Here is a 22143-nt window from a genome sequence, read left to right as displayed (position 1 = left end):
GAAACATTATTGGTATGCTACTTTCGCACAGCAAGCCACGCCTCACAAAGGGGAAAAATGAATAAGATATAGAAACATTATCTTATTAATTCAATCAAAGCACACTGGTAACCTTTTAATGAAACATAGCACCAAATTTGCAATCCGTCCATCAAAATATTTAACATATGGCACAAAGACTGAACAATCTGCTAATAATAAACACCAAACCCTGCCAATAAATGTTATTGCTTGATAAAAATGCCAATTCTCAACATTTCGGTCATAGTTTGGTACACCTCTACATGCCCTTCAGAACGCGCTCCCAATGAACCACCAGTACTGGCATTTCGTTGCCTGCTTAAAACTCCTTTGTTCTCCCCGGCTTTCTCTGCAGGGTGATCCAATTATATTAAGCTGATCTACAGACTTGCAATATTTTTCAAATTCGTTGCATGAATGTAATCTTATTTTATACATATATTGTGGATTTATCCTGTTCACTTTTCATGGTGAATACACACACACACACATTCTGGTACAACATTATTATTTTTTAATTTTGCAAATAAATAGACCAGGACGAAGCTACCCAGGAATAGAGAAAACTTGATTCTCAAGCCTCTGACAGTGAGCAATTTATCACTCACAGTGGTGTCAGAGTGCGACCGAGGAATGGGGAGCTGAGTGGTCCTCCGGACAGCGCTAACCATTGGTCCTGCCGGCTGCGGCTGACGCAGCGCAACAACATCTGCAGGGCCACAGGTTCCCTGCATGCTTTTCAGTATACTGCATGTGAATGCTTGCCCTTCATTCCTGGGGGAGGCTGCATGAAATTGGGTGGCCAATTTTGCACACCATCTATATAATCAGTGCCTGCGGTACTATATCACAGACATGCTCCGGAATTCTGGGCTGTGCGCATCAATAGACATACTATATGTGCACCACCCGCCATCATTCCAAGCCCCCTCGACAGCAGCCCCCTTACTCCCCATTTTGTCACAACAAAAGGAAAATCGCAACTCCCAACATCCCCCTGCGCCTCTATCAGCCGCCACACCCAGCTCGGCCTTCCCCCTCGTTCCACCACGTGTCTCTTGTCGCCGCCATCCAATCAGCTCGGCGCCCCTGGGCCGTCTTGGCCAATCGGAGCGCGGGCCGCCCGCTACTTTATAAAAGCTTTGTCTGGCTTTCGCCAGCCTCCCTAGCTAACCTCTTTGGAACGTTCAGCTTCCGCCGCCGCGTTCGGAGAAGAGAACCTTCAGCTCCCCAACGTTCTGTGTTTTTTTTTTAAAAAGAGCAAACAGCGGCGTTTTAAGCGTACAAGCTAAAAGTGTGGGGAAGTGATTAAAAAATAAAATCCAAGCAAAATGAGGGAAATCGTCCACATTCAAGCTGGGCAATGTGGTAACCAGATCGGTGCTAAGGTGAGGATGCCATAAAACATATTTCTCGCGTGAATGCAACAGATACTATTTGGGGGAGGGGTGCAGCGCGGCAATTCAGTAAAACGGATTATGGTACTTGCCACGGTGGCATAATCTTTCGCTTTGCACTTAATTTTAAAATAAGGGCCGTAGCAGGAGTTTTTGACCTTTTTTGTTTTTTGTTGTCAGCGTGTGGTCGTTGCTAAACATAATCCGATTTTTCTAACGCCGTGCGGCGTTCTTTCGGTTCTCTAGAAAGTGCATTGGCCGCCTGTGTAGGCGAAGCCATTGTCCGGGTGAAAAGGATTTGGGTGGGAGGGTATCTGTGTCCGCCTTGGGGCTTGCTTTATAAAGCTAGCAGTGTTTACTGGTGTGTGGGTTAAAAAAAATAAAAATAAAGATCTTCCTCTAAAATAAGGAAGAGGGGGAGTGCCGTCTTCCCGTAATAAATGCCGCGATTTAAAATTAACGGGATTAGACTTCGGCGGATGAGTCAACCAGAAAAGCTGTATTATCTACTCCGTCCCCGTTCCCGCTCGCTCGGCGTGGCGGGGTTGGGCGAGCGAGCGAGCGCGCCAGTTGATCTATCCGTCTAACGTTGCGTGTAGATTTAAGCGCCAAATCGGCTGCGGTACGAAGGTGCGATTTGAATTTTTTGGGAGGGGAAAGAGGAGGCGGGGAGCAAAAGCCCGGGCTGCTCCATCGCCACCGCGTTTTCCCGTTCTCAAGCTGGGGTGGCAATTGGCCGAATAAAATGAAACAAATATGCATGCATTGATCATTTAACCTAAAGGGATAGCGGGTGGGGCGGGAAGATTTTTTTTTTCGGAGGTAAAAAATAGCGGCAGAGTAGGGGGGCAACGGTCTGGAATGATCGGTAGGCGTGGGGAGACAAAAACGCGCATGACACAGCTGGAGAAAGCGGGGGAGCGGGGTATCTCCAGCAAAAGGGCTTGACTCCCCCCCCAAAAGACCCCCCCGCGGAATTGATCGAGGCTCAGCTCTGCCCGCTCCTTAAAGTGCAAGGCGCAGGATACGGTTTCTCTTCCTTGCAACGGAATGGACCAGATTAGCGCGAACCATGCGGTTGTTCGCCACACCCCGGCTTCCTTCTGGCTTTGGGCTGATTCTGTTTTTAAAAATATATATTTCGGGGTTGGTTTTTGTTTGCTTAACAAAGAGCCCCTCTGCTGCTCTCCCAAGAAAATGGCTTAAAAAGAACAAAAACCCGACACTGTTAGTGATATAAAAGCAGAGGGGCCGGAACTCGATCATGGGTGTATTTTGGAAAAGCTGCTATTTAGTAGTAAAGTAGGTTGGTGGCCGCAAAGCCGGGACCCCCCGGTCAATTTCAACAGCTTCCTTGTAATTTGGGAGGGTGCTTTTCCCACCCCCAGATTCAAAGGGGGGAGGTTTGCAGAGTTTGTGCTGTAATGCCCCACTACGTTTCTGCCTCTCCCACCCTCGTGTTCGAGGAAACGTGGGAGCTGATCTTTCCCCTCCCCCACCCGGCGCAGTCAGAGAGAGTATCCTTTTGTTTGCAAAAAAAAGAAAAAACGGGAGGAAGGAACCGCGAGGTCTCTTTTGTGATTTTGTTGCAACAGTGGCCCGTCGAATGTTGCGCAGAAAGACTTGGGTTCTTGGTATCTTCTTTCATTGAAATAAAACGCCTCGTGAGTTGAAAAAAAGAAACTAAGGGTTTTGTGTTTTTTCGCCTTTCCCCTCCCCCCGCGCGCCCTTTCCCGTTTTCTGCTGAGCAAATGCCATTTCTGGCGCCGAATGGCACGCCCACCATCTTCCACCTTCTTTGTCTGCGAGGCAGGAGCACATGGCTGGAGGGGCTGGCGCATTTGCTCTGCTCTCCCCCCCCCCCCACTTTACATTTCTGGGTGCTCTTTGATCCTTCCTTCCCCAGCCTCTCTCCCTCCCGAGTCGAGGCTCCCGGGCTGCTTCTCTCCCTTCTTATTATTGCAAATTGCTTTGGAATGATGACTTTGTCTCGTAGCCACGACACCACTTTCCTCCGTCCTTTGTGCCTGTAATGGCTGCTGCTGTCTGGTCGGTTTGGGTGGGTCTCTAGCAAAGGGAGGGAGGAGGGGTTGTAGCACTCTCTCTAGCACTACTTGCTGCAGAAACCAAGATTGAGCCTGTGTGTGTGACCTAAAAAACGGAGCAATCTTGTGGTTTCTCCCATCTGTCGGGAGCATCAAGATAAATCTCTCTTTCTCAATTTGCTGGCTTGAATAGTAAGAGCATCTTCCAAGCAAAAAAATAAAGGAGCCTGGTCAACTTCAGCTGGGCTTCAAGCCATACTAACAAAAAAAAGAGAGCACTGTATAGTACTGCTTACGTAGATTGGAGGATAGCGGTCTTATTTGTATGCCAGGCAAGACCTGCAAGGAGTGACAGCTCTTAAGGTGTGTCCCTTACAGCAGAGCTGGGAACAATGGAAGGGCATCCTGTGGCGGCTGCTAGCCCTTCCCCACAATGCAAATGAAATGAAATAAAGGGGGATTTTCACTTTTCACTTCTGTGCAAAGCCTACAGTCCTCGTGCTTTTTAAAGGGAAATAGTAAATATTTTCCAATGCTCTCTTTCTGTCTGGTGTAAATCACAATCAAAATGGGTGCAGAGCTATTGTGAGGTACATCTTTAACTGAAGGAATAAGCTTTTTTAAAAAATAAAAATTGGGTAGCTGATACGCTTCCCTAGTACAATAGGGGTAAAAGAAAGAAAGGACATCTTGTCAAGAGTTTGGTAGTTGTAAAAGAACTATGCAAGCTTTGGTTTTTCACATGCTTCTCCACTTGGGAAAATATATATATATATCTGCTGCACTCCAAAGCTTGCATATTACTGTGTCAATCTACATTGCACCAAGGAACGATTTCCTTCCCACATTTTATCACCTTAAACGAGGGGTGCAGTCGTAATCCTAAAGGCAATATTTTTAGAGCTTTGCCTGCTTAATTATCTTCCATAAAACCATAGAATTGGAAGGGGTCAGATCAGTGTGGGTGGATTTTACACTGGTCAGATGCTCCATATTGTGGGAGACTAGGTGTGTGTGCATGGCTTTAAACAGGGACCATTAGGGGAGATCACAGAGACGTCTATACACATTGTGATGGGCAGAAAGCAGGGTTTGCCACCACTGCAAAATGAGTGACAGTTACTCATTAATATGGGGGTGAGGAAGAGCCACCAAACCCCCATGTATTAAAGGATGGTGTTAAGGGAGGGGGCAGGGGTTTAAACCTGACCTGCAAACCATGCTTGCTCTTATTAGAATGTGGTGGAATGTCAGTAAAGTTGTAGCTTGGGAAGGCTGCAAACTGACTTGTCTGGTTAAAAAGAATGGTATATTTTAAACACGCACAGATTGAGGTTGAGGGCATAAGGTTGCAATTGCAGGCAAGAGTCATCCAGTTTGGTGCACTGCCCTGTAGATCTTTGTTGGGGGGGGGGAGAGAAAGAGAATCTGATTAACCAGCCTCCTTCCTGTTGCACTGGGCTTAGAAAATACTATGGAAATCTTTCATACTAGGGGATTGTGGTCCCACTACCTGAATACTCAGCTGATGAGTAAAATGCTACCTCTTTGATGATGATGCTTGAAGATGCACCTAAGCCAGGCAACCCCTGTGCCTGCAATTTCCCAGGTGCCCCACCCAGCTCACCTCTGGGTGACCTACATTGCGGCACATTCTTTCGTAGGCAGGAGGGCGTGTTTGCGCATCTCTGCTGGCACCTGATGAATTAAAAAAAAAAAGGAGAGCGTATTCTGTCTCCCACAGCCGGGTGCATTGTTGCCATATCTTTCTACAAGAAGAGGAGCATCGATTTTTGGAACGTGCCCCCCCCCCCATTTCCTTTGAGCAAAAACTTCCTACCAGAGCTACATATTCCGGAACCTCTTAGAGCTGCCAATTCTAGTAGGTGCTTAGGTTGGCTTTTTTTTAAAAAAAAAGCAGTTTCTTGCCAGCTTGGATCTGCAGCGGGGTGAGGCCAGACCCAAGTGAGTCTGTCCCCGCTCCTGGTGTATTTAAAAATTCATGGCTCTGCAGTGCCTTGGGTGTGTTTGGCCAGCAAATGGCACACACAGGCATCCAGAGTTGCTTTGGATATGCCTTGGCATAGACATCAAGACAAAAAACGAGGCCAGAGCCCTCAAGTGGGACAAATTGTAAGGAGACATAAGCTGTCAGATCTTTTGAACAGATCTTTTTTTTTAACATTCTCCACTTAAACAAGCAAACTTGGCCATACGGAGAAATTGGAGAGATTATTGTAAAACAAAAAGTAGCTTAGTTTCAAGTTAGCTTTTTGTGGGTTTTTAAAAAATGTTCTACAAGGGTGTTTGTTTCAATTTGGTGTGACTCGCACCACCTTTAAAGCACACTGGCCCTCAAAGAATTCTGGGATCTGTAGTTAACTCCACACAGAGTGACAATTCCAATCAACCCTGAAAAAAACTACAGTGCCCAGAATTCTTTGAGGGGAAGAATTCGCTTTAAAGGTAAAGTGTAAATGCTGCCTTGGTAACTTCAATAGGGCATTTGAAGAAGGGAGCTGTAGGGTCACAGTTTTTGTTGCCTCGTTTGCTAACTTAACCAAAGTTCGCCACTCAACTCTGGCTCTGAATTCAGCTAAGAGATTATTGTATACCAGTTAGATTTCTCTTCCATGCTACGTTTTAGATATACGTCTAAAAATCAAAACGTGTGAAGCGATTGTGAATTTCCACTATCTTGGGGAGGGAATTCTCTAAAGAAAATAGCGGATGTTTTTGAATTGAAGTACACCTGTAGCAGTGGTAGAAACAGCATTACTTTTCTGACTCTGGTCTTCATGATGGAATGAGTTAAGAAAAGATTAGCATGCATTTTAACCTTCCCACTGCCAGGCCTGGGGTTCCCCTCTCTTGGTTTGAGAACATTTTGGGTCACAACAAAATTCATTTTCTATGTACTGTCCCTCTCTTCCCTGACACACCCACTCCACTCAACGATAAGACAATATTAAGTTTGGAGTTGGGCAAGTACAGATGGTCTGTTGATTCATGGTTAACTTCTCTGTTCTTCACTCCTCTTTCCCTACAGGATATACCTGTCCCTGAATGGTGTTTTGGGGCGGATGCGACTAGGCCGCAGCCTGTCATGTCTCCACTGTTCCACCTTGACCTCAGGGCAGCTTTTATTTGCTTTTGTGCCCTCCAGTTGTGCTGTTGGACTGCAGGTCACATCAGCCCCAGCCATCTGTGACTTAAGGCTGCGCCCATACTAGGGACTCTAAACACTTGAGAAGATGAGAGGCTGCTTGGGGAAGATGATAATTGGATTCTCAGGACCATAGCACACAATTCCAATGGGAACAAAGGAAGCTGCCTTCTACTGAATGGGAGCATTGCCTCATCTAGGCAGAAGCTCTCCAGGATTTAAGAGAGAGGATCTTTTCCTAGCCTTTATTGGATATTCCATGGGATTGAACCAACTAAAGCTGTGCCCCATGATTCTTCGAAGCAAGCCAAGGCGGTATAAGCCATATAAAACCCAATAATGGCTTTGGTAGTGCAAGCATTCCCTAACACACCATAAACTCCCTTCTACAATTTTTGTTCCGTTTCAGGTATTAAAGCAAGAAGGAATGAGGAATGCAGGTCCCTTTTAGGATATATAAATCTGCTAAAGCTCTGAGCATGCCCAGAGTAGGGCTAATGCCTTTTTTGGGGAAGGAATGACACAGAGTCGTGGATATTTTCACAGTGCATCATCTGAGGTGCTCTGGGAAATAGGTTCCTGATAATGATTCGTATGCAGTACAAGAATATAGCCTGCCTTGCTCCTAAACGAACCCCTGCCACAGTTTGCTCTTGTTCCTAACGGTGGAGCCTGAAATATTTAAAATATCCTTTTTGACGTAGATCCCTGTGAGATGCCTGCGAGCATTACACAGTGGCCTTGTCACTTGATCACATGAGGACTCTATGATAACTTTAATCGCCCAATAGCAGTAGCTGATACACATAGCAGGTGCTTACATAACCGTAGGTCTTAATCTACCTTCTAGAACAAAAATGTAGTTAATGTTAAATATTAACCTATATGGGAGTGATCTCAAAACATGGGCATATAATGCTGCTGTTAAAAGATTAGAACAACCACGTTTATGAGATAGTGCTGCATGACCACAGAGCACTTTACATAAATTATCTCAGCGTCCCTTAATTGTCCTCAAAGCTAGGTAGATTGGTACTCTAACCCCCCCCCCCATTTTTGAGGCAGGAGCTAGAGAGGCAGAAAAAATTGCCTTTACACATCTGCAGTTGCCATGATTCTACTTTGCATTAATCTGGAATAGCTACAGTCCCTTGTTCCACACGAGTTAGGGGGGATTCCTTTTATAAGCCTGGGAAATGTAGCAAAAGTTACTTCAGCCACTTTGATTGTGAATGAAAGTGGTAAGTAAGTCTCCTTAAAGTAATTGTGAGACCCTGATATGGCATTGGGAAATAAATGGCCATGCCAGTTCCTTGCTCTAGAACAGGCTTCCTCAACCTCGGCCCTCCAGATGGTTTTGGCCTACAACTCCCATGATCCCTAGCTAGCAGGACCAGTGGTCAAGGATGATGGGAATTGTAGTCTCAAAAAAACATCTGGAGGGCCGATGTTGAGGAAGCCTGCTCTAGAATCATAACACTTCAAGGAGTCAGAAGGGATTATCCCAACCTCATACTTGGTGCAGGATCTTTCACCGACAGCACTCCCGGTTCCTATTCCTCCAGCAAAGGAGAGCCCACCATCTCTCCTAAGGCGGTCTGCTCCACTGTCTCAGCACCTCTCACCTTAAGTTTCTCCTAGAGTTTACCTGAAATCTTTCATTGTAGCCTCCACCCATGGTTCTTGCCATCTGTTGCAACAGAAAACGAAGTGTGTGTTCTTCATGGGAGCCTTTCGGATAATTGAGGATGCCTGGGAGGGATGTCTTTAACTGAACAAGCATGGGAGGATTTAACTTGGCCCGTGGGCTCTCTCCCATGCAGTCAAGTTGGGCAGTTCTCTCTTAACTCCCTTCTTCCCAGTGTGAGCAGCAAGAGAGGCTCCTCCAGAAGGTTCCTCTCATAATCTGCTTCACAAGCAAACCAGACTGGAGCTGAGGTGCATAACTTTTGACACGGAAGAAAGTAGTAGAACCCGTGGACATGCAATGAAGCTGAATGGTGAAGGATTCAGGACAGAGCAGGTGCTTCACACAGCGGATCATTAAACTAAGAAAACCAATTGGATGGTTTCATAAGAGGATTAGGCAAATTTGTGGAGGTTAAAGGCTATCAGTGGCTATTGACCACTCCCTCTGTAGTTGTACGCTCCGATCCAACAGGCTCTTGGTTGGCCAAAGAAGGCTTGTGCTGAGCTCCTGGCTGCCTTACTTCCCTTGAGTAGAAGCAGGCATTAATCTTGTAAATGTCCCCCAGAATTTAAAAGTCCTTCATGCGCTGTGGGAAGAACCCAGAACATGTCTCCCTTCATCAACGTTGGGTGACTAGATTTCGCACAGGGTGAAAGTCCCTTGAACTTTGGTAGCGCTGTTGTTCATTTTTCCGGGGCAGAGTTAAGGTCTGCTGTGTCCGCCTTCTCAGTTATCCTTTCCTTCCGAGCAGCTGTCTTGGTAAGAGAGTCCCTTGGGGGGCATGGGGGTGTGTGTGTGTAAGGGTGGTTTGGCCAGTCCATGTCCCTCCAGTCAACCATTACCCTGGCGCTGAAAAATGAGTGGAATGTTTTGTCCAACCACCCACAGCTGTGGCCTAAAGGGAGGTGATGGGGAGAGACGGGTGTCCTCAGAAAATGGAGTTCTGTTTTCCCCAGACCATGAGATGGATTCCTGTGGCAGCTTAAGGGGCCTCCCTCCCCATTCATCACAGGGGATGGACAGATGGGGCTGTATAGTAACCCTTTCCCTGCTGGATTTGATTTCTATAGAACTGAAGGGCCTCCCTGAGGGATGTGGGCTGTGTGTGTGTGTGTGTGAGTGACACACACACACAGACAGGAATTTGCACATAATTTTCATAGTTTTTGTCTCCCGGCTCCTCAATGAACTCTGCTCTCTTCTCCAACATAGCAAGCTTAGGCAAGGGGGGCAACTCCTCCTGTTTGATGGATAAAGTGAGGATATAAATATTTTTTATTATTATCAATAATTAGGGGTGCAGGCAAGATGGGTCACGACACCATCACCTGTCATGATCACAAACTAACATCCCAAACTAACAGAATCAGGCTTCTGTTCCCAGATTAGAGAAAACCTTGTTCAGGATAGACAGCTGAGTCTATCCAATTCCTTCCTGCATTGCCCTATAGCTTCTGCTCTTATCTGGACCAGGGGGAAGGCACCAGGCAGTGCGGGATATTAATTTATCACCGCCAAATTTCCTCCTGTCCCTGTCAGGTTCCAAACCTTATCGCAGGATAAAGTAACCCCATATATCTGTTGCATTATGTACTACCCAGACAACCTAGTTCTGTGGGCGTTTTACATTAAAAAAACACACAGTGAGCTGAAATACAGGCAAATAGTACTGTGTAGTTTTCATGAACAGCAGTGGGGGCTCCGCTTTTGTATCTCGGCTGCCTAGTCTTGAGTAGCTGACGGAAACCTGTGTTGCTGCTTGCACTAAGGAGAGGTTCAGAGCCTTTGGCTTGTTGTAATGTTTGGCCTTTGCTCCCTATCTTAATTCACCTTTGTTTTTCTCCGTCCTGGTCTTAACCTGCATCCCCACCAGTGGAAACAGTCTTTTATTTCATTCACGCTGGCCTATGGGCATGTCTGTTTTCCTTCCCTGCGTCTAATTGGGCTCCCTGAACTAAATCTTCTCTCCTGTTTGGGACTTCCAGCTTCCAGAAGGAGCTCTAAATCCCCCCCCCCCCGCTGGGGAATTGATCCACAAAGGCCGGATACAAGCAGCTTAACCTCAGTCCTTTGCCATCTGTCCAGTCCATGCAGTTGAAAGCTTATTGGCATGTGTGAGAGACCTTGCTCATGTTCGAAGCAGCTGGCCTGAAGACCCTGGAGCGGAGGGGGGGGGAAGGGGGCGGAAGAGGCATCTGAAAGGGGGAGGGTGTTGTCTGTCCCGGCTAGGTTAATGGGGATGGAGGTGTCTGGTGTGTAGTCATGTTGGCAGGTGCAACACCCATACGTGTGTGTCTCGGACACATGCACCTTGTTAGAACCTCAGCAGCAGCAGGTGGCTTGCACTCTTGACGGGGTTATATTTAATGTCTGCGTGCCAAGGATCTTAAGATTTAAATCGAGAGCTAGGCTGGTGGCTCAAGAGGCCCGCAAAGTATTTCCTGATTGCCAGCTTGGCTGTGGGGGTGGGTGAGGGGGCAGGTACGCAGAAATTGTGTTTTGGAGCAGCGTGTTGCAAAAATTTGCCATGGTCTGTGGCAACACAAAATCAGGGGCCAAGGAAAACCTGTCTATTGTTCTTTTCCTGTAAAGCCCTTCCCCATCCCAATTGAGGCTTTCTGCCATTTTGGAAATTTCCAATAATAAATAAACAAATAAGATATTTATACATACATACCCCCCCCCCCATCTGGCTGGGTTTCCCCAGTCACTCTGGGGAATTTAAAAGCACAATAAAAGGTCAAACATTAAAAACTTCCCTAAACAGGGCTACCTTCAGATGTCTTCTAAAAGTTAGATACAGTGGTACCTCGGGTTAAGAACTTAATTCATTCTGGAGGTCTATTCTTAACCTGAGCCACCACTTTAGCTCATGTGGCCTCCTGCTGCTGCTGTGCCGCCGCTGCACGATTTCTGTTCTCATCCTGAAGCAAAGTTCTTAACCCGATGTAATATAGCTGATGGGAGGGCGTACCACAGGGTGGGGGCCACTACCGAGAAGGCCCTCTGCCTGGTTCCCTGTAACCTCACTTCCCTTTTCTGATATTAATACTATACTGCTCCATTTCCCTCCTGCTCTTTATTGCGTGTCTCTTACCCTCCTGTTAAGAGGACCCAAATACCTTGTCTGTTAGATATACAATTCTCTTGATTTTCTTACTGCAATTGCTTGCTACAAATTCTGAGGAGCGGGAGAGAAACTATCCAAAGTGTTCAAGTTTATTTTTTTCAAATGCAATCAAAACTTTCAAGACCAGGAAGTTGGGTGGAGGGGAGCGAGACTAATGGCAGGGGCTTTCTAGCTGTGCTTTGAGGAAAAGTTTTGTGTGTGGTTTTTTCCCAAAGTTCAGAGTAATGGTTGGATCAAGCTTCCCTAAAAAGATGAGTTGTCTACCCACACCAAGCTTTCTCTGCAATTTGAAACCGCAGGGGTGTGTTGGGTATGTCGGTGGCTTTCGAAATGCCTGTAAATCACATGGAAATTGCTAGGCAAGATGTCACGTGAGGTAATTTACCGTAATAATATTTTTTAACAATCACCCTGCCCAACACCAGCATAACTTGCACTGTGTGGCAGGCCACAAATGTGGTTCTAGGGCTGGCTGCTGAGAAGAGACATTTTGGAGGGGCGGGGAATGAAGTAGATTAGTCCAGCGTCATGTTTATCCACTTAAAATACTTCAGTACTGTTTTTGGGGTGGGGTGGAGGCTCTGAAGTTGATGTGCAGTTACAATACAGTATGACAACAAAATTGATAAATAAAGTGAAAATAAGCAACAAACATTCAGCCAAAAATACAAGAAAAACCATCAGTTGGACCACAGCTCAAGGAAAAGCAGACATAAAGGCTCTCCTGAAGTATTGGGGCCTGTCAGATCACAGCTGGTAGTATTGGGGAAATCATAGAATCATAGAATCATAGAGTTGGAATAGACCACAAGGGCCATTGAGTCCAACCCCCTGCCAAGCAGGAAACACCATCAGAGCACTCCTGACATATGGTTGTCAAGCCTCTGCTTAAAGACCTCCAAAGAAGGAGACTCCACCACACTTCTTGGCAGCAAATTCCACTGTCAAACAGCTCTTACTGTCAGGAAGTTCTTCCTAATGTTTAGGTGGAATCTTCTTTCTTGAAGTTTGGATCCATTGCTCCGTGTCCGCTTCTCTGGAGCAGCAGAAAACAACCTTTCTCCCTCCTCTATGTGACATCCTTTTATATATTTGAACATGACTATCATATCACCCCTTAACCTCCTCTTCTCCAGGCTAAACATGCCCAGCTCCCTTAGCCGTTCCTCATAAGGCATCGTTTCCAGGCCTTTGACCATTTCGGTTGCCCTCCTCTGGACACGTTCCAGTTTGTCAGTGTCCTTCTTGAACTGTGGTGCCCAGAACTGGACACAGTACTCCAGGTGAGGTCTGACCAGAGCAGAATACAGTGGCACTATTACTTCCCTTGATCTAGATGCTATACTCCTATTGATGAGGCCCAGAATTGCATTGGCTTTTTTAGCTGCCGCGTCACACTGTTGGCTCATGTCAAGTTTGTGGTCAACCAAGAAATGTAGGGCCACTGCAGAAAAGGCCCCCCCCCCATCCCTTGTTAAATATGACCCCTGATCAAAATTGCCTCTGTTACTGAGGGTGGGCGATGGCTCAAGTGCAGGGCAAGATGGAGCTAGCCTCCACTGTTGGAAACCGCTTGTTCTAGAGACAACAATGCAATTTAATGGGCTGGACCAGTACTGTGAAGACACACTGCCCTCTTCAGCGTGAAACTATCAGCCTGATGGATTTCACAAGGCAAGAGTTTGTAATTGTGGTTTGGAACGTTATTCGATCCCTGGGTCCTTATGTGGTGTCGGACTACAATTCCCATCACTCCTTAACCACTGACTTAAGTGGGGCTGATGGGAGTTGTAGTCCTATGACATCTGGGCCCCCCACTGTTGAAGGAAGTTTGCTTTAAAACAAAATGGCGTCCCTCTGATTCCTAGCAATGGAGCAAGGCCTTCTGGGAGTGAGAACACAACTTCACTTAGGAGTGAACCGTAACGGAATAAAATAGAGAGAAGGATATATTGGGAGTGCTGCTTTCAGGGTATGTGTGTGAGACAGAGGCTCTGATTATGAAGTTTGCGCCCCCTTAGTTTCTCTTGAGAAGGGTGTTTACTTTTTCTAGATCGGGGGAAGCCAATGGACACTACTGAGCTGCAGCTAAAAGCCATTCCCCATCCATGGCTCGCCTTCCAGGAGAACAAGGCAGTGCTTGTGTGGGCTGCAGCAGCTGCTGAGTCAGCCCATCTGCCTCCGAGGGAGATACAAACAGTCTCTCCTTTAAGATGACTGGATGGGGGAGAGGAGCGGAGATGTTCCTTTTAAGGTAGTGTGGAAGGAGTCTAGCATTTTCTCTCGCTCTCCCACTCGTATTTATGCTTTCCCCAAATCTGTATCCCAGGTCTTGATTTCAGCTGACATAGGGCCACGGAACTAGATTTCAGGTTCAACCTGGAACAGCCAAAAGTGGTCATGAGTAGCTCTTGAGCATGTGCAAAGTCCACTTCTCTTGCCACTGAGCAGCCGCTGTGCAGTAGAGCACTGCTGCTAGAGTGCTGCGTTCCTGTCAATTAGGACTAGCAACCAGGGAAGGCCAGTCACGCTGCACACGGTAGTCTTCCATGATATTGGTGCAGGAACTAAAAAGGCCCTGCCTCTTGCGATTGTCATTGTCCTCAACTGTGTCTCCAATCTTAAGTGGAAGGTCCTCTCCTTCTGATCTTGGAGAGTGGGCTGGGTAGCATGGGAGGAGATCCCACTGGTATCCTGGGCCTAAGCCATTTAGATAAATCACCTCTTTGAATTGTGTCGGGGAGCCAAATGGCGACCAGTGACAAAATGGCAGGATGGTCCTGCTGAACATTCTAGCTGGTGCATTCTGGATTCTTTCTGCTTCTGAAGGGTAGAGCACATTGCATTAACCCAGTCTTGATGTGGCTTCAGGCATGTGTTGCCTTAGCCAGAACTGATTTCCTGGTGTGTTGTGGTCACATCGTGCTGCTTCCATGATTGGGCTGCGTCCACGGCCCTTAATTTGAATCTTCCTTTTCTTCTTATTCCCTGCAGTTTTGGGAGGTGATTAGTGATGAACATGGGATCGACCCCACTGGAACCTACCATGGCGATAGTGACCTACAGCTTGACCGCATCAGTGTTTACTACAACGAAGCCACAGGTGAGTATTCATCTCTTTCCCCACCTCCAAGGTGTTCTGGAACATTTTGATTCACAAAGTTACATTTGAAAATGGCGTGCATCACTCAGTATCTTAATAACCTGCCTTTTTTCTGGCTCCCTTGCCATTTCTTCTCATTATTGTGCCTTTTGTCCTAGGTATAAGTAGGAAAAGGGAATACAGTGGTACCTCGGGTTACATACGCTTCAGGTTACATATGCCACACACTTCACTAACTCAGAAATAGTGCTTCAGGTTAAGAACTTTGCTTCAGGATGAGAACAGAAATCAGGCTCCGGCGGCGTGGCAGCAATAGGAGGCCCCATTAGCTAAAGTGGTGCTTCAGGTTAAGAACAGTTTCAGGTTAAGAACGGACCTCTGGAACGAATTAAGTATTTAACCCGAGGTACCACTGTATGGAAAGTTTCCCAAGTGTGAAGGCGTGTATACTGGATCTGTGCATTTCAGGGCCATACATAGCTTGCTTCATGCCACCTTTTCAGTCTTTAGAGAATTTCATCTTTCATTGTGTTAGCTTTAAAAAATAATATATTGGTACCTCGAGTTACAAACGCCTCAGGTTACAAACGCTTCAGGTTACAAACTCTGCTAACCTGGAACTGTTACCTCTAGTTGAGAACTTTGCCCCAGGGTGAGAACGAAAATTGTGTGCCGGCAGCGCAGCGGCAGCAAGAGGCCCCATCAGAGAAAGCATCCCTCTAGTTATGAACAGTCTCTGGAACGAATTAAGTTTGTAACTAGAGGTACCACAGTAATTTAAATGCAAGCTCCTAGCTCTTAACTGCTGAGGGCGGGGAAGGCAAGCCTTCAAAATGGAACTTGGAAAGGTGTTGCTGGACCAGAATAACCCAACCAGCAGAATTTTCAGGACCACGAGGGAGGCTTCCACCAGAATGAGAGGGGAAATTACTCAAAAGCTCCCTATGCTTTCCAGTGCCATTTTGCTGCTTGCCTCTCGTATTTGGTGCTGCACTCTTCACCTACTCCCTTCCTTTCGCTATGTAGAGATAAGCTTCAAATTGTTTTTCATCCCTTGAGCCTACCAGGGATCTATATGGGAGGCTATCCCCACGTACAGGCAGTAAAATAATAGATGAAGCATCCTTGAGCTCAAATGAGCCTTCAAGCTGTGTCATCAGTCCCAGCACACATTCGTTCACTGTCCAAAGTGTCTCTTGCAAATAGCTTGTATTCTAATGTACTTTCCTTCTCAAAGCTCCTTGGTGACTTTCTATTCTATTCTACTGATAAACCTGAATGTCATTCAAAAGCTTGCATTTAACTTGAATGGATAGGAAGCTAGCAACATGGTTTCTGTTATGGAAGGGGAACCGCAGTCCTCATTCTCAGGTATCCTTTGCCCTTCTTTCTCCCAGGTGGCAAATACGTCCCTCGTGCCATCTTGGTTGACCTGGAACCAGGGACTATGGACTCCGTGAGGTCTGGACCTTTCGGTCAGATCTTCAGACCAGACAACTTCGTGTTTGGTAAGATGCAATCCCAATCTTTGCTGTTTCTGTCTGTAGTTGGGAGGGAAGGGGGTAGAAAGGTTGTTTTCTGCTGCTCCAGAGAAGCGGACACGGAGCAATGGATCCAAACTACAAGAAAGAAGATTCCACCTAAAGATTAGGAAGAACTTCCTGACAGTAAGAGCTGTTCGACAGTGGAATTTGCTGCCAAGGAGTGTGGTGGAGTCTCCTTCTATGGAGGTCTTTAAGCAGAGGCTTGACAACCATATCTCAGGAGTGCTCTGATGGTGTTTCCTGCTTGGCAGGGGGTTGGACTCGATGGCCCTTGTGGTCTCTTCCAACTCTATGATTCTATGATTCTATTCTATGATTCTAGGACTGCAAACAAATGCCTCCTGTAAACTAGTTGGGTTGGCCTTTTTTATCATGGAAAGGAGAAGAGAATAGGTTGCTCCTATGGAGAAGGTGTGGGGTGTGCACTTTCGGTCAGTTTCAGGAAGAGTGGAAACGCCACAATTCCTCTTCTGCTTCTGTTACACTCCCCCCCCCCCCAGTTGTGCATAAGAGACACCAGGCTTTGAGAGTAACAGGGAGTGATGCCCAGGAGCCATTCCTCACCACATGTTCTCTCCCCCTGTAATCAGCCTGGCAAAGGAAGTGCTGCTGTGTACACAAATTTTGTAGGCAATTGGCCATCTGTGAGCTGCCCAAAAGCACGGTGCCCAAGCCAGCGTTTTAAATGACGTTAAGCCTTGCCTCTAAAAGACTTCCCAGTGGCTTGAGCAGCGCATCTATGGCAGGGCTGGGGAAGCTTGCGATCCTCCAAAAGTTGTTGAACTCCCAACTTTCCATCAGCCTCGATAAGCACAGGCAGCAGTCAGAGATGGTGGGATTTGCATTCCAGCAAAATCTGGAGGGCACCAAAATCCCCCCCCCACACTGCTGTAGAAGAGTAAGGCCCCCAAGGTAGCACATAAATTATTATTATTATTACATTGTTCCTTGTGGATATAGCCCCTTTGAGCTGCATCTCCAATCACTTCCTAGCATTGGGTGGATTGGTTTGTCCTTCCAACTTTTGCAAAGTCCCAACAGTCCATAATTACCGTCTTTCTCCCGTTTCGGGCCGTATTCATGTAGCGAACTTCTTGGCCTTATCCAAGCAGAAGATGCAAATGAGCTGCACTGGGATGGTTTTCTTAAAACAGGTTGCGCAAGAGAGTTGTTCCTTACTACTGGGGGATCTAAAGGATCTACAGTTGTGCCTTGGAAGTCGAACAGAATCCGTTCCGGAAGTCTGTTCGATTTCCAAAACATTTGGAAACCAAAGCGTGGCTAGCTGACCTAACTGGAAGAGTCCACAACCAGAAGGAGGAGTAGTATCAGGAAGAGTGGAATAAATTTAATGATTATCAAGTTAAATTTGTTAAGTTAAATTACCTAATAGCTTGCAGATACTTAATTGGCTTAGGATTTTATTTATGTGAAGTGACAAATTAATATGTTTAATTCCATAAGGTGAAGATGTAAGGATGTTAATGTTTAAGTTAAATTTCATAAGAATTGGGTTTTGGAAAACCGTTAAAAGGACATGCAATGAAATTCGACCAAGGGGAAGCGAGGAAGTCACTTAACAAAGTTAATAAGTGTAATTTTCAATAAGGCAATGGTTTTTGTTTGTTTGTCTTGTGTGTGTGTGTGTGTGTGTGTGTGTGTTTGTTTATAATGTGAAAACCAATTAAAAAAATTTGGGGAAAAAATAAAACGTTCGAGAACTAAGCTGTTCGAAAACCAAGGTACGAGTGTATCTAGTTTTAAGTTCAGGGAGACACACTGAATGTGAATGATGTGGGCTGGGAAGCCATGGGTGGTGTGGGGTGTGAGAATGAGCCAGCTTGGCTTCATGGTTTCTCTCCCCCCCCCCTTTCTCCTGCCTCCTACAGGCCAGAGCGGAGCTGGGAACAACTGGGCGAAAGGCCACTACACAGAAGGTGCCGAGCTGGTGGATTCCGTCTTGGACGTGGTCCGGAAGGAAGCGGAAAGCTGCGACTGCCTCCAGGGTTTCCAGCTGACCCACTCCTTGGGCGGCGGCACCGGTTCCGGGATGGGCACGCTCCTGATCAGCAAGATCCGCGAGGAGTACCCTGACCGCATAATGAACACCTTCAGCGTGGTGCCCTCTCCCAAGGTGTCCGACACCGTGGTGGAGCCGTATAACGCCACCCTCTCCGTGCACCAGCTGGTGGAGAACACAGACGAGACCTACTGCATTGACAACGAGGCTCTGTACGACATCTGCTTCCGCACGCTCAAGCTTACCACGCCCACCTACGGAGACCTCAACCACCTGGTCTCGGCCACCATGAGCGGCGTCACCACCTGCCTCCGCTTCCCCGGCCAGCTGAACGCCGACCTCCGCAAACTGGCAGTCAACATGGTGCCCTTCCCTCGCCTTCACTTCTTCATGCCCGGTTTTGCCCCCCTGACCAGCCGCGGCAGCCAGCAGTACCGCGCCCTGACAGTGCCCGAGCTGACGCAACAGGTCTTCGACGCCAAGAACATGATGGCGGCCTGTGACCCACGCCACGGCCGCTACCTAACTGTGGCGGCCGTCTTCCGGGGCCGCATGTCCATGAAGGAGGTGGACGAGCAGATGTTGAATGTCCAGAACAAGAACAGCAGCTACTTCGTGGAGTGGATCCCCAACAACGTCAAGACGGCCGTCTGCGACATCCCTCCCCGGGGCCTCAAGATGGCCGTCACCTTCATCGGCAACAGCACGGCGATCCAGGAGCTCTTCAAGCGCATCTCCGAGCAGTTCACGGCCATGTTCCGGCGCAAGGCCTTCCTCCACTGGTACACGGGCGAGGGCATGGATGAGATGGAGTTCACGGAGGCCGAGAGCAACATGAACGACCTGGTGTCCGAGTACCAGCAGTACCAAGACGCCACGGCGGAGGAAGAGGAGGATTTCGGCGAAGAGGCCGAGGAGGAAGCTTGAGGCACGAGTCTGCTGGCAGTTCGGAAAACAAAACAGAAAAGTCGATAAATCCGCACAAAAATAAAAATTGAAAACAAAAACCCTGCATCTCCACGTTCTGTTTCTTTTTCCTTCCTCTCCAGCCTGTCAACCCCTTCCTGCGTCTCTTAATGGGCCAGTCTCTCCATTTTAACCCTCTCTGTATTTCTTCTCAGTGGTGGGAACAGCCTGTGGCTGATTTAACAATGAAATGGCTGCTCAGAGAGTCCCTTGAGAGCAGCTGGAAAAGACAGAAGAGGTTCTGTCTATCCATGATTATATTTGGTCACTAGTGATGTTTGGTTTCCAGGGTAAGCAGATGCTTCCCTTTCCCTGATCTACCATAGTTAATCAAGTGAGCTGTTAAGGAGCAAAGGCCGAGAGCCTTATAATTGCAAAAGGGTGTGAGGATGTTGGATCAGTTCTGACGTAGGGACCCATTCCAGATAAAAGCCGAAAGGTAGCTGACTTTAAAATGGAAACATGTTCCTGAAAGGCAAGGTTCTTTCTTTCTGTCCAATCTGGCTTTAGTAGAAAATCATAATTTGACTTCTGCTAATCTGAGCCACAGGCCAGTGGTTTCAAAGTGCATTTGCTAATAGGAAGTTGGGGTTTAGTTTTGGGGTAGCCTGCAGAATGGGTGTTTAAATGGGTCCTTGAAGTCTGGTGGATTCCTACCCCAGTAGGGGTCTCTAAAGATTGCTTGGTCTGTATGTTTCTGAAAAATCTGCCACTGGATCATCTTGCCAAAGCAACCAACATTAATGTAGAAGGCATTTGTTGACCAAGAGAACAAAATGCAAGTTCTCTTTGCAGGAGCCACCGGGTTTTATGTCTACCTACATGGTATGCCTGCAATATAAAAACACTTGGCATGCCAGGCACCTGCCTCTTCATTTAATGCTCATTGTCTGAAAGGTAGCTACAAATCCGAAGTACCCATGGCTTAGTTTGCTTTTGCTCACGGTTGTAAAAGTTGGAGGTAAGGCTAAAGGTCAATGAGGAGTGATGGAGGTTAGCACTTAAAAGGGCAGAAAAGACCACACACACAGCAGATGGGAGAAAGGTTTGAAAAGGGACTGGGAGATTCCATGGTTGAATATTTTGGGTGGTTGGGGAAAGAGGAACCGCATTAGGAAAGAAGAACTGAATTAGGTTTTGTTTTCAGTGAGCTCTTTATCCATGAGAATACTCAAATGTCCTTTTTTTTTAAGCCTCTTTTTTGCTGTTGATGTAGATCAGTCTTCTGTTGTAGTATCCAACCTGTAGGAAGTAGCTAAGGGAAGGCATGTTGTTCCAAGGGATCGCTGGAGCTAGTGGAAAGGGACATGAGTTCTGAATCTTCCTAAACAGGGTCATACATCTGAAAGGTCACACTGCCACCACAAAGCCTGGCTTTTTCAATCTCCTGCTTGTTGCCTCAGCATCTTTTTCCCTTTCGCTTCTCACTCATTTCTTCCCTGCCTCATCTTACTTTTTTAAAGGAAAAAAAAATCCCTGCTTTTTCATATTGAAAAGTTGTCTTGTAAACAAATAAAAGGGTTTCTTATGTTTTCCTTTTTGTGTTGAGTGTCCTCACTGTCCCTCTGCAGACCCTCTTCGTTGCACACTTAAATGACAGGGGGAAAAGGCATCTCCATAACATTAAAAACAACTATTTTTGCTAGTTTATCATGAAATGAGGCTGAGAGAAAACCCATTTATTTATCCCATAAAGCAGGTGTGGAAGCTGCAACTGTAGATAATCATATGTGTTAATTCCTATTCCCCCCCCAAACCATGGGCCATACTTGCAGGGGTTGATGGGAGTTTAGAGTGCAACAATGGGTTGCCCCACACAGGTTTGCCATATCTCAATATAAAGGAAGCGTAACATTGCAGGTGCATTTTGCAAAGTGCCGTATTTTTTGCTCTATAAGACTCACTTCCCCCTCCTAAAAAGTAAGGGGAAATGTGTGTGCGTCTTATGGAGCGAATGCCGGCTGCGCAGCTGTCCCATAAGCCAGAACAGCCAGAGGGATCGCTGCTTTTGCTGTGCAGCGATCCGTCTGGCTGTTCTGGCTTCTGAATATTTTTTTCCCTTGTTTTCCTCCTCCAAAAACTATGGTCTGGTGCATCTTATAGAGCGAAAAATATGGTACATTTTAGAAGTGGTGTACCTGAAAGGGTTGAAAATAGTACCAAGTTCAAAAACTAGTCTGAGAACTAGATTGTATGTGTGCATGAGAGTTTATAACCTTTATTCCTTGTGCTGGAGGAGGAAGGGATATGAGTTGTGAGAGTGGGTGATAGACAGCTGCAGAGCAGTGGGTATGTTGATGAGTGACCTTAGAATTTTGCTTGGGGGCTAATGGTCCCTGCAAAGTGTGTTGATTTGAGCTACAAAGGCAGCTAAAATTAGCCAGGTGTACAGCAGTGAATGTGCATGTTGAGTTTAACAGTAATTTCCCTTGTTTCTGGGCCCACCTGGATACAGTCGTACCTCGGGTTGAGGGTTGAATGTGCTTCAGGTTGAGCACTTTTTGGGTTGTGCTCTGCGGCAACCCGGAATAAATGGAGCGTGTTACTTCCGGGTTTCGCCGCATGCGCAGACGCTCAAAATGATGTCACATGCATGCGCAGAAGCGGCAAAACGCGATGCGGAGTCGCATCTTACATTCTATTCAGGATGCGAACGGGGCTCCGGAACGGATCCCGTTCGCATCCCGAGGTACCACTGTACTTGAAAGTATTCTTTGAACTTGTCTGTTCAGAGCAAAGTAGGATGAATGCGGTCATGTTGGTTAATATTCACCCAGCCCGAATGTCCTCACGGGAGATTACAAAATAGGCCTTGCTCATTCGGATTTGTGCTGGGCACAGAAAAGTGAAGCGAAACGCCCTCTGGTTAACAAAGCGATTAAATAATGAACGTAAAATACTCTGAAAAGCAGTAGTGTCACTAATATTAGTTCAGCACCAGATGAGATAAAAACATTTAAGCGTTTTTCTTCAGTTCATAAAGCAATAAACTGACGTTAAAAATCTCCACAATAAGATTGATGTGGGAGCTAGATGGACCAATGGCCTAACTTGGTATAAG

General features: G+C 46.7%; 1 protein-coding gene across 1 annotated transcript; it reads left to right on the top strand.

Moving 5' to 3' along the window:
* The first annotated feature begins 1168 nt into the window (after window positions 1–1168).
* On the top strand, window positions 1169–20617 carry TUBB (tubulin beta class I). The gene is made up of 4 exons (XM_083492921.1): window positions 1169–1409; window positions 14444–14552; window positions 15950–16060; window positions 17986–20617. The coding sequence occupies exons 1-4, from the start codon at window positions 1353–1355 to the stop codon at window positions 19041–19043; spliced, it is 1335 nt and encodes a 444-aa protein (XP_083349047.1). The 5' UTR covers window positions 1169–1352; the 3' UTR covers window positions 19044–20617.
* Window positions 20618–22143: the final 1526 nt, after the last annotated feature.

The sequence above is a fragment of the Podarcis liolepis genome, assembly GCF_965112155.1.
Source record: "Podarcis liolepis genome assembly, chromosome: 2".
NCBI classification, from domain to species: Eukaryota; Metazoa; Chordata; class Lepidosauria; order Squamata; family Lacertidae; genus Podarcis; species Podarcis liolepis.
This window is presented reverse-complemented; position numbering and strand designations above follow the sequence as displayed.